The 12,701-nt window shown below is 31.2% G+C and overlaps 1 protein-coding gene across 4 annotated transcripts in view; it reads right to left on the bottom strand.

The window, feature by feature from the left end:
- Nucleotides 1-12,701, bottom strand: part of CERKL (ceramide kinase like) — a 243,043-nt gene that overhangs the window by 156,927 nt on the left and 73,415 nt on the right. For all 4 annotated transcript variants that reach the window (XR_004233073.1, XM_003764024.3, XM_031960373.1 and 1 more), the window contains exon 2: nt 12,305-12,547. Coding sequence is in view for 3 of the 4 variants with exons in the window: in XM_003764024.3 (XP_003764072.2) it covers nt 12,305-12,547 (243 nt within the window). In the remaining variant the exon portion in view is untranslated. The remainder of the gene's footprint in view (nt 1-12,304; nt 12,548-12,701) is intronic.

Here is a 12,701-nt window from a genome sequence, read left to right as displayed (position 1 = left end):
TTACCTAAACTAATCTATTTATTTAATGCTATACCAGTCAGACTCCCAAAAAACAATTTTACTGAACTAGAAAAATAACAACAGAATTCATCTGGAAGAATAAAAGGTCAAGAATTTCAAAGGAATTAATCATGAGAAAAGCAAATGAAGGTGGCCTAATTGTGCCAGGTCTAAAACTAAATTATAAAGGAGCAGTCATCAAAACCACTTGGTACTGGCTAAGAAATAGAGAAATTGATCAGTGGAATAGATTAGGTTCACAGAACAAAATAGTCAATGACTATAGCAATCTAGTATTTGACAAACTCAAAGATCCCAGCTTTTGGGATAAGAATTCATTATTTGACAAAAACTGCTGGGAAAATTAGAAACTAATATGGCAGAAAGTAGGCTTAGACCCACACCTAACACCATATACCAAGATCAGGTTTAAATAGGTTCATATCTAGACATAAAGAATGAGATTTTAAACAAATTAGAAGAACATAGGATAGTTTACCTCTCAGAGTTGTGAAGGAGGAATGAATTTGTGACCAAAGAAGAATTAGAGATCATTATTGATCACAAAATAGATAATTTTGATTATATTAAGTTTAAAAGGTTTTGTACAAACGAAACTAATGCAGACAAGATTTGAAGGGAAGCAATAAACTGGGAAAGGATCTGATAAAGGCCACATTTCTAAAATATATAGAGAATTGACTCAAATTTATAATAGTTCAAGCCGTTCTCCAATTTTTAAATGGTCAAAGGATATGAACAGACAATTTTCAGATGAAGAAATTGAAACTATTTGTAGTCACATGAAAAGGTGCTCCAAATCACTAGTGATCAGAGAAATGCAAATTAAGATAACTCTGAGATACCACTACACACCTGTCAGATTGGCTAAAATGATAGGAAACAATAATGAACAATGTTGGAAGGGATGTGGGAAAACTGGGACACTGATCCATTGTTGGTGGACCTGTGAACAGATCCAGCTATTCTGGAGAGCAGTTTGGAACTATGCTCAGAAAGTTATCAAACTGTGCATACCCTTTGATTCAGCAGTTTTTCTATTGGGATGATATCTCAAAGAGATCTTAAAGGAGGGAAAAGGGACACACATGTGTAAAAATGTTTGTGGCAGCCCTCTTCCTAGTGGGAAGAAACTGGAAACTTAGTGGATGCCCATTAATTGGAGAATGACTGAATAAATTATGGTATATAAATGCTATGAAATATTATTGTTCTATAAGAAATGACAAGCAGGATGACTTCAGAGGGGCTTAGAGAGACCCACGCAAACTGATGTTAAGTGAAATGAGCAGGAGATCACTATACACAGCAACAAGAAGACTACATATGACAATCAATTCTGATGGACATGGCTCTCTTCAACAATGATTCGAACCAGTTCCACTTGTTCAGTGATGAAGAGAGCCAACTATACCCAGAAAGAGAACCGTGGGAACAGAATGTGGAACACAACATAGCATTCTCACTCTCTCTGTTATTTGCTTGCATTTTTTTTCTTTCTCAGTTTTTCTTTTTTTTACTTCTTGATCTGATTTTTCTTGTGCAGCAAGATAACTGTATAAATATGTATACATATATTGGATTAAACATATATTTTAACATATTTAACATGTATTGTACTACCTGCCAACTAGGGGAGGTGGTGGGGGAAAGAAGGGAAAATTTGGAACAAAAGGTTTTGCAAGGGTCAGTGTTGGAAAAATTACCCATTCATATGTTTTGTAAATAAAAAGCTTTAATAAAAAAAGACCTTATTAGGGTTTTTTATATAACAGCTTTTATTTTCAAAATACATGCCAAGATAGTTTTCAACATTCAGCCTTGCAAAACCCTGTGTGCCAAATTTTTCTCCTTCCCTCCCCTAGACTGTAAGTAATCTAATTTAGGTTAAACATGCACAATTATCCTAAACATATTTCCACATTTATCATGGTGCACAAGATCAAAAAGAAGGAGGAAATGAGAAAGAAAAAAACAAGCAAACAACCAACAACAAAAAGGTGAAAATACTGTGTTATAAATCCACATTCAGTCCCCATAGTCCTCTCTCTGGCTGCAGATGACTCTCTCCATCACATGTCTATTGGAATTAGCCTGAATCTCCTTATTGTTGAAAAGAGCCAAGTCTATCATAGTTGACCATCATCTTGTTATTGCTATATACAGTGTTCTTTTGATTCTATTCATTTCACTCAGGATCAGTTCAGCCAGGTTTTTCTAGGCTTTCTGAAATCAGCTTGCTGATTGTTTCTTATAGAACAGTAATATTTCATTACATTCATATACCATAACTTATTCAGCCATCCCCCAACTAATGGGCATCCACTCAATTTCCAGTTGCTTGCCACCACAAAAAAAGGGCTGCTAACAAACATTTTTTGCACATGTGGGTCCTTTTCCCTTTTGTGTTACCTTTGGAATACAAACCCAGTAGTGAGACTGCTGGATCAAAGGGTATGCACATTTTGATTGCCCTTTGGGCATAGTTCTAAACTGTTCCCCAGAATGACTGGATCAGTCCACAACTCCACCAACAATATACTAGCGGCCCAGTTTTCCCACATAACCACCAATATTTATTATTTTTTTTCCTGTCATCTTAGCCAATCTGAAAGGTGTGAAGTAGTATCTTAAAATTGTCTTAATTTTCATTTCTCCAATTAATAGTGATTTAGAATATTTTAATATGACTAGAAATGGCTTTAATTTCTTCATCTGAAAATTGTCTGTTCATATCCTCTGACTATTTATTAACTGGTGAATAGATTTTATTCTTATAAATTTGAGTCAGTTCCACATATATTTTAGAAATAAGGCTTTTATCAGAATAGTTGAATGTAAAAACTTTTCCCAGTTTTCTGCTTCCCTTCTAATCTTGACTGCATTGGTTTTGTTTACACACAAAAAAATTTTAATTTAATAAAATCAAAATAATCCATTTTGCATTTTATAATGTTATCTAGTTTTTTTTTTTACCATATATTCCTTCCTTCTCCATAAACATGATTAGTTCTTAATAAGGCTTTGTAGATATTCCAAATTACTTTCCATAATGATTATATCCACCCACAGATTCCCCATGAAATATGTCAATGTGTCTTTTTCCTTTGGCTCTTACAATATCTGTCATTTTACTTTTTTGTCATCTTTGCCAATATGATACTTTTGAGGCAGAAATGCTGTTCCTTTGTCTTCTCAAATTAGTTGACATTTATAATACTGTTCCTATATGGTATATAAATTATTTCTTCTCTTGAACACTGTGTATTGTTATCATTAGACCATCTATCAACTAAGAAATGGCTCTTTCTATTATAAATTTGAATCCATTCCATAAGTAACCTGGAGACCTTTATAAGAAAAATGTTCTACAAAATTTTTTTCTTAGTTGTTTTCCTTTTAACCGTAGCTTTATTCAATTTAATTTTTTAATTTTATTAACTTTATGTAATCAAAACCGCCCATTTTTGTTTTCTGTTTGTTTGTTGTCCTATTGCTTGTTTTATCATGAAATTTTAAAAAATGAAAAGCAAATTGTACATAATAGATCTGTAATTCTATTTTCCCTCTATTCTACCTTGTTATGAAAGTGTTTTATTTCTGAAGTTCAAAATTTTTACAAGAGATTGTTTTCTATTTATCTGATAAGTATTTTTCTAATGAAAATTATTTTCCCCAATTATCTGATGCTATTATATCCCTTACCACTATATTTTTCCTTATTTATCTGAGTGCTAAGCTATAGTTCTCTTCTTAGAACTGGAAAATCTAACCATAAAACAAATAACAAGGGAGTTAAGCAAATTAATAGAATTTTAGGTAGAATATACCTCTAGAAAAAAGCTGAATGGGAATAAAAAAGTATACCTTTTTCACCTGTATATGACATTTTCACAAAAATTTACCATGGAGTAGGTCATAAAAACCTTAAAAATGCAATATACATATATACATACATACATATCTCAAAAACATCCTTTTTGGACCATAATGCTATAAAAATTTCATTCAATAAAGGGCCATGGAAGTGTATATCAAAATTAAACCTAAAGATTCAAGCTATTGGGGCAATAACTCACTATTCCACAAACTGCTGGAAAAACTGAAAAATAGTCTAGCAGGAAAAGACCACTCTCTTATAGCAAGACTAGGCAGAGATCAACATTTCACACTTTTTACAAGGATAAACTCAAACTTAATACATGATTTAGGCATAAAAGGTGACATCATAAGAAAATTAGGGGAACATGTCAAAAAATACCAGCCAGATTTTTTGATAAGGTAAGAGTTTAGCCTAAAGAGATAGAGAAGATCACAAAAGGTAAAATGAATAATTTTATTACAGGAAATGTAAAAGGGTTTTGCACAAAGACAATTCAGACAAAATTAGAAGGAAAGTAGGAAAATGAAGTTTCTCTGATAAAATAAAATTTCTCAAATACATAAAGATCTCAGGAGCATATTTTATATGGTAGCATCAATGTTGTAATGATAATTAACTGTGAAAAACTTAGCTGTTCTGTAATTCTAAAGGACTCATGATGAAAAATATCTATCTCCAGAGAGAATTAATTCTCAGTTTATAGTATATTTTCCCCACTTTTTTCTCTCTCTTGTTTTTTTGGCAAAATGAATAATATGGAAATATATTTTGCATGGCATTACATGTATAACAGATATTGCAATGTTTGTCATATTGATGTATAAAGGAGGGGGGCAAAAGGGAAAAAGAAAATGGGCAATTAACAGTTAAAATTTTAGAAAGTAGTGAATTGCCAATTAGTGACATTTAATAATTTTCTTTCACCCATGATTTTTTTGAAAGAATAGTAAAACCTGGCTCCATTATATAAATACTAGGTCATGGATTTAAATATGTATTATTTATAATTTTAAAGATAAGTCCATTTATTCCAATGTTTTCTAGTTTGGGGAGATAACTGGTCTATAATTGGTCTAGTTCTACATCCCAGATGTGTATTAACACTATTATCTGTATCATAGAAGAGACCTAGTAGGGTACTTTCTTCTATTGTTTTTGCAAATAGTTTATCTAAGATTAGAATTAATTATTCTTTGAATATTTAATTAATTTGTGAATCCATCTGCTCATGGAATTTTCTTTGGAAGTTAAATTATACTTACTAAAAATCTTCCTCTGAGATTGAATTAAGTTTTCTGTTTCTTGTTCTGATGATTGAATATTTTAAATTTTTATAAATATTAATTTATGCCATTTAACTTGATTTTATGCACATATAGTTAGATAAAAGTTTCTAATATTATTTATTTTGTTTGTGGATTCACTCTCATTTTTAATACTGGTAATTTGATATTTTTCCTACCTTTAAATCAAATTAGTTAGTGGTTCATATATTTTATTGTTTCCCAATCCCCCCCAAATAAACAACCCAGCTATTACCTTAATTTATTCTTTTTTTTTCCATTTTGTTAATATCTTCCATGATTTTCAGGATTTCCACTTTGTTGTCTTTTAATTTGTTGGGGTTTAGGAGTTTGTTAAATTGCATTATCAGTTCATGGATCTATTCCTTCTCTTTTGTATTAATGAAATTGTTAAGAGATATAACTGTATCTACAAGAATCATTTTGATTACAATCCAAAAGTTCTAGTATGTTGTCTCATTTCTGTCAATATCTGTAATAAATAGTATCTATATTTCTATGATTTGTTCTTTGACCCATCAGTTCTTTAGGGTTTCTATTCAGTTTCCAGTTGATTTTTATTATTTTTATTCAATAAGTATATACTTATTTTTGCCATATTATGGAACCTGTTTTATAATATTTCTGCTTTTCTGTAATTGTTTATGAAGTTTTTATATTCTAGGATATCATCAATTTTTGCAAAAGTGTCACATGAGTGAGAAGTATGGAGACTCCTTTTTCTTTCCATTCCATAAATGCCAAAGTTCTATCATATCTAATTTTTCTAAAATCTATTCAGATTTTTTTCTTCTTAATTTTGCTTATAATTATGTGAAAGGAGTATATTGGAGATACTGCTATAAAAATTTTACTATCTAGTCCTCCCTTAAATTCATTGAGTTTTTCTTTCAAGTACTTACATGTTAGGCCATTGAATGCATATATAGTAAATATTGAAATTAATTCTGTTTGTTGCCTTTTAGCAAAACATTCTTCATGTTTATCTCTTTTAATTTTTTTTAGTATTGCCTTATATGAAATCATTTTTATATCTGTTTTTTTCATTTGTTCAGGTAAGATATAATAAATTTTTCTCCAATCATTTATTTTAATCGAATGAATCTTTGTGTTTTAAATGTGTTTTTCTAAATAAAATATTATTTGAACTTTGCTTTTAATACATTTTAAATAAATTTATTCTATTCACATTCATAGCTATAATTATTAATTTTTTTATTCTCATATTTTTTTTTCTTTGTGGCACTTCTTAATTGCTCCTTATTACAAGTTCTCATACTTTTCATTTCAATCTCCTCTTCAACTTAGGGTTTGTTTTGATTATGATTAATCCCTTCCTGAACTTACCATCTTTCTTATGTATCATCCTTACCTCTTCTTGTCCTTATCTATACCCTTGATGAATTCAATATATAACAATAAAGTCAGTCTCTCTCTGTTTCTGTCTCTGTCTCTGTCTCTCTCTGTCTCTTTCTCTCTCTCTTTGTCTCTCTCTCTCTCTGTCTCTCTCTCTCTGTGTGTGTGTGTGTGTGTGTGTGTGTGTGTGTGTGTGTGTGTGTGTGTGTTCTGGCATTGTTTTGACCAATTTAGATAAAAATTAAGTTCTACACAGGATATGGTATATTCCTGATCAGAACAAATTCCTAATGTCCACAGAATCTGATTCTTTATTCCAGTCAGGGATGGACAAATGAGTCACTGTGACTTTTTTCCTGGATTTCACTCTCAGAATTGAGTCTCATATTTTCTAGATCTATTTGAAGGAGTTTGGGGAGTGAGCTTATTATCTTCCTTCCTGCTACTTCATCATCTTGGCTCTGCCCAAGTTTTGATTCTTTTTTTTTTTAATTTTACTCCATTGCTTTCATTTCTTTGTTATATGTTTTCATAAACTTGAATTATTTATATTTGTTCTTTTGAGGAAATTTTGTGTTTTCCCCCCTCCAAATCTCAATTATATGTATTTTTGAGTTGTTCTGTTCTGAGTTTGTGTGTTTAGTCATACTAGACACCCAAAAAGTCCTTTTCTGTTTGTTTATTCATTTTTCTGGCTAAGGCACTTAAATTTGAGATCCTCACATCAAGATGAGAATCTTTTCTTTGCCTGAAAGCTTTCTTGGGAATCGGGCTTAATTAGTCTCTTCTATGGATCTGTGCCTTTTCCTTCATCAGGGATGCCAAGAATTACTCCTCCTTTTGTACGCAAACTTAGTTGAAGTTCTTTCCTTGGCAAAAGGTGATAGAGGGGAAGAAAACTTTTATATTAACCCCCTCTTATTTCTTTGGTTGTTCCCCTGTACTGAAGCAGACCTGGCTGATGGCTTTTGAGAAGGAGGGCTATAGAGTGACTTTTTATTTACTTTATTAAAATCCTTTTCTTCCACAATCATCTAAGATCCAAAGCAACTAGTCATCTGGGCTGATGCTGCTTTTCTTCACATCAAGGTATGTTATTTTGTTTTTTTCCCCTCAGCTTTACATTACACTTTCACTTTTTAACCTCCTGAGAATCTTTCGCTAAGGCTTCTTTATTTCATAAAGCTTTTAGTGTGCCTGAGGCTTTCACTTTCCATCCTTCAGGGTAAGTCTTACCTCTTAGACTTTGTTATTCTTCTACAGGAAGGTTTTTAAATTTACTTTAACTTTTATCTCTTTGGATTTTTTTATCTTCTTCACTGACTTGGAGGTAGAGATGGATTTGGGAAGTTCTGTGGTAATCCATTTCTTATGAACCAGAGATAGAGATGTGGGTTATAGACATATAAAGGTAGAAAAAGTACATTTTTCTTCTTTATGTATTCTGTGTACTCCTTTCCTGACAATATATCCTGTCTCCTTTACTTTGCATAGATAAGCTATCTACTACGTATGCACTCTACATTCCCCCTCTGGCACATGGAATCTTTCTTTTCTTCAATGGTCAGCTCAAGCATCACTTCTACATGTGGACTCGTCTGGATCTCATCACATGCCCAGTTGCTAATGCCTTCCCTTCCCTCCAGAAATTACCTAATTTAATTTCATGTGCTTACCTGTTTTTATATAATTTCCTCAAAATGGAATGTAAGCAATATATGGGAATATATGGATTTATCTCAATATCCTTAATACTTGGTATGTAGTAGACAATGGCATTTAATAAATATATTTTGAAAAAAAGTCTGTTGTCTTTTGAAATACATGAAAATAAAAATATGACATGATTAAATAGAGTTGTATCATTCCTTTTGCTCATACCTAAAATAAGTCTTGAGCTAGATGGCCTACTAGGTAGAGTGCCAGGCCTGGAGTCAGAAAGACCTGAGTTTGAATCTGACTTTTGAAGCTTACTAATTATAAGGGGGAGTCACTTAATCCTGTATGCCTCAATTCTTCATTTATAAAATGAGCTGGAAAAGGAAAGAGCAAACCATTCCAGAATCTTTGCCAAGAAAACTCTAAAGACTGAAGAGCCAAATATAACTGAAGTGATTTAACAACAACAAAAATAAGTCTAATTGTCACACCTGTACTATACTAATTAGGAACTAGTTCAATTGACAGCAGCTACCTGAGATTCAAATTCAGTGCTTAAAACAAATTTAAAAGTTTTACCAACTTACTCTGCAATTTTTTTTTGCCCCATGTTCCAGCAATAGAAGGTCATAATAGTTAAAGGGCTAGAGAAAAATACTTTTGTTATACACTACTCATTAGATCCTTTTATATAATTTAAACCAGAACTTGCCATCATACAATTAAGATGAAACTACAAAGAATTCATAAAGGAATTGCAAAGATTATTAATGGTTGGAAGACATGCTACGAATTGAAGTTAGAATAACTATGGTTATATAACCCAGAAGATAAAAAGGTACAGAGTTGTTTGATTATTGTCATTAGAGCATATGAAGAGATTTTTATGAGAAGGGTGAACATCAATTTTTCTCCATGTCTGCAACAGGCAAGGAAATAAACTTAAATTAAAGCAAGGGAAATTTGAGGTTCTATAAAAATCAATCCCCAAATCCAAAGATAAAAAAAAAGGCTCAGTTTAGTTTTCAGTTAATTACGTATCTTTTTAGAGTATTCACATTCTATGTTAGTAATTTCTATTGTTTAAAAACTTAAACCTATTAATGTAATTTTTGATTTGGAAATTTCATGAAATTTTTTACAGTATGTTTCAATGAAATTATTATTTTCTATATTAATATTCATTTCCCAAGGAATAAGGATTTGTGCAATGGACAGTCACAGTATACTGTCTTCATTGCTCTTTTAAAATATTTTTATTACTCAGCACTATAAATATCAGCAGACATTAGCATTTCCATATACATAGAAGGTTTATGAACTTATAAATCTCTTTTATGCAAAGCTTTCATTTAAAAAAATTCAATGTTACTCTTAAAAGTTTCTTTTCTGTGTCTCCTCAAACTCTTTGTCTTCTGTATACTGAAAAAAATAGAATGCCCCTCCTTTTTTTCAGGAAGGGAGGAAACATCATTAATCCTACTCTCTATACCATCATCATCAACAACAACAATCTTATAACATAAATGTAGCCAAGTAAAACAAACCATGCATTAGCTTTGTTCTAAAAATACCAGCTCAATGTATATCTCAAGTTCTTCATTTCTTTAATCAGACAATAGGTGCAATATTTCCACTTTGTTGCTCTGGAGACATAGTTGGTCAAAATAATTAGAGTTCTTAAATCTTTAAAAGTTGTCTTTTTATGAGATATTTACAAACTGTTTTCTTGATTCTACTCATTTAATTCTGCATCAATTCACAAAAATTTTAGTTTTTCTGAATTTTATCATTTGTCATTTTAATTCTTTAATATTTGTATTATATTCATATACTATATTCATTTAGTTGTTATCTACTTGCACCCCCATAATTTCCAACTCCAGTGGTCTTGTGTTGGAAGTAGTCATCTGCACTCAGCAAGAGAACTGTGGGAACTGATTGTGGATCACAACATAGTATTTTCACTTTTTGTTGTAGTTTGATTGCATTTGTTTTCTTTTTCATTTTTTCCCTTTTTGATCTGATTTTTTCTTGAGTAGCATGATAATTATAGAACTATGTATGGAACTGCATATGTTTAACATATATATGCATATGTTTTGAAAGTAAAAAGCTTTAAAAATACATAAAATTGTTGTCACACACACATACACACACACACACACACACACACACACACACAGACTCCTTAGAGAAAAACACAATATGAGTACTGGGACTTGACCAAGGTCAAAGACAATAGGTTCTCATTTATCCTACAAACTTATATTTCTCTTAGTAGAGTACAATATAATATTTGCCTTTTTAGTTCCCATAATGCACTAATGATTCATACTGGGCTTGCAATCGACTAAAAGTTTTAGATCTTTTAAACAACTCTCTAGCCATCCTTTCCTTAACTTTCATGCAGGAAGTTTATCTTTTTAAAATCAAATGTAAAACTTTACACTTGCTCTGGGGCTCAATAATATCTAATTAAATTTAGACCAATGTAGCCTATCAGGTCTGTCATCCAATTATTAGCTATTCACCCCCATATTAAGATCATCTTTAGATTTAATGAGCATACCAGCTCTCTGTTTTTAATCCATCACCAATAAAAATGTGAAATGGCATAGGAATAACCACAGATCCCTGGGGCATTCCTTGGGAGATCTCCTAAAAAATGACATTGATATAGTAACAAATAGTCTGGGCCATTCAACTTCTTCTAAATTGATCTCATCTTATTCTTATCTTTTCATCTTTTTCAAAAGAAGTTTATGAGATACTAATAAAATGATTTGTTAAAATTTAAGTGATTTCTTTCTAAAGCCTTCCTCCAATCTAACAGTTTAGTAGCCTTGACAAAAGGATGAAAAAATTAATCTGGCATGAGCTGTTCCTTGAGAACAATTAAGTGATTAATACACTTTTTTCTAGATGTATATTACCTTTTTTTTTGGTCTTAAACCCTCATATTTTCTTTTTTTTATTATAGCTTTTTATTTACAAAAACATATGCATGGGTAATTTTTCAACATTGACCCTTGCAAAACCTTGTGTTTCAACTTTTCCCCTCCTTCTCCCCACCTGCTCCCCTAGATGGCAGGTAGTTCAATACATCTTAAATATGTTAAAGTATATGTTAAACACAATACATGTATACATATTTATACAGTTATCTTGCTGCACAAGAAAAATCTGACCTAGAAAGAAAATTAAGAAAACCTAAGAAGGAAAACAAAAATGCAAGCAAACAATAACAGAAGAGTAGAAATGCTATATTGTGGTCCACACTCTTTTCCCATAGTTTTCTCTCTGAGTGTAGCTGATTCTCTTCATTACTGAACAACTGGAGCTGGTTTGAATTATCTCATTGTTGAAGAGAGCCACATCCATCAGAATTGATCATCATATAGTATTGTTGTTGAAGTGTATAATGATCTCCTGGTTATGTATACTACCTCTTTAATGAGTCATTTTAGAATCTTATCAGCAATACAAGTCAAGTTTATAATTTAGACACTTTTTAAAATAAAAATATCAGATTATTTTCTCTTTTTTCCAATCCTGCAATTTTCTCATTTTTCAACAATCTTTCAAGTATAACTAAAATGATATAATGAATAAACATCCCTTTTTTTCAGCACTATAAAATGTAGCTCAACTGGGAAATGAGATTTAAATAGATCAAGACCTTAGGTACTCTTAAATGTCTTGATTTATCTTGTTTGTCAACTCCATTACCCATATTTCATTCTAACACTTTCTGAACATCTTTTTTTGGCAGAGAAAACAGGAAAAAAAGAAAAAAGAAAAGAATTATATAACTCTATCTTTTCTCTATTTTAATTTATAATTTTCTACCTATCCAAGCAATAGCCCTCTAACTTCTTGAATCCACTTGAAATAACTTTTTTTTTTAAAAAAGAATCACATTCTTGTTTTGAACTTAGTGTTCCGTTCCAGAGCCCTTTCTATGGACTGTTTTATATTGGAGTATCTAATCATGAATTGAACAGATAACAATACTCACTCAGGTAATATTTTGCTTGACTGATACTGTAATAATATATTTCTATAATAAAGTACTTACCAGTTAATATTTTCTTCAAATCTTTAACCCACAAGGCACAGTGGTCTTCACTTAAATTATTAAGATTTAGGATATAATCCTTTAATTTATTTTGTTCCTTTTTCATACAGACAAAAAGTGTGATACCTAACAAAGTACCACCTTTCTGTTGTTTGGCAGATCGACGCCATTTCAGTTTCACAGAGAATAAATCTTTGAGTTCAATAAATTCTTCTTTACTCAAGAAGTCACATTTGGAATTACCTAGAAAAGAAAACTTTCAATTAAAAACTATTCTCTCTATTCTGGAAACTTGTATTCCCAGTACATAGCACAGTGTCTTGGACATAAGAAATCTTTAATTAATCCTTGTTGATAAACTTTCCTATGTTGTCTGCTGGCCTTCATATGTCATCTT

This window comes from Sarcophilus harrisii, chromosome 3 (genome assembly GCF_902635505.1).
Source record: "Sarcophilus harrisii chromosome 3, mSarHar1.11, whole genome shotgun sequence".
NCBI lineage: Eukaryota > Metazoa > Chordata > Mammalia > Dasyuromorphia > Dasyuridae > Sarcophilus > Sarcophilus harrisii.
This window is presented reverse-complemented; position numbering and strand designations above follow the sequence as displayed.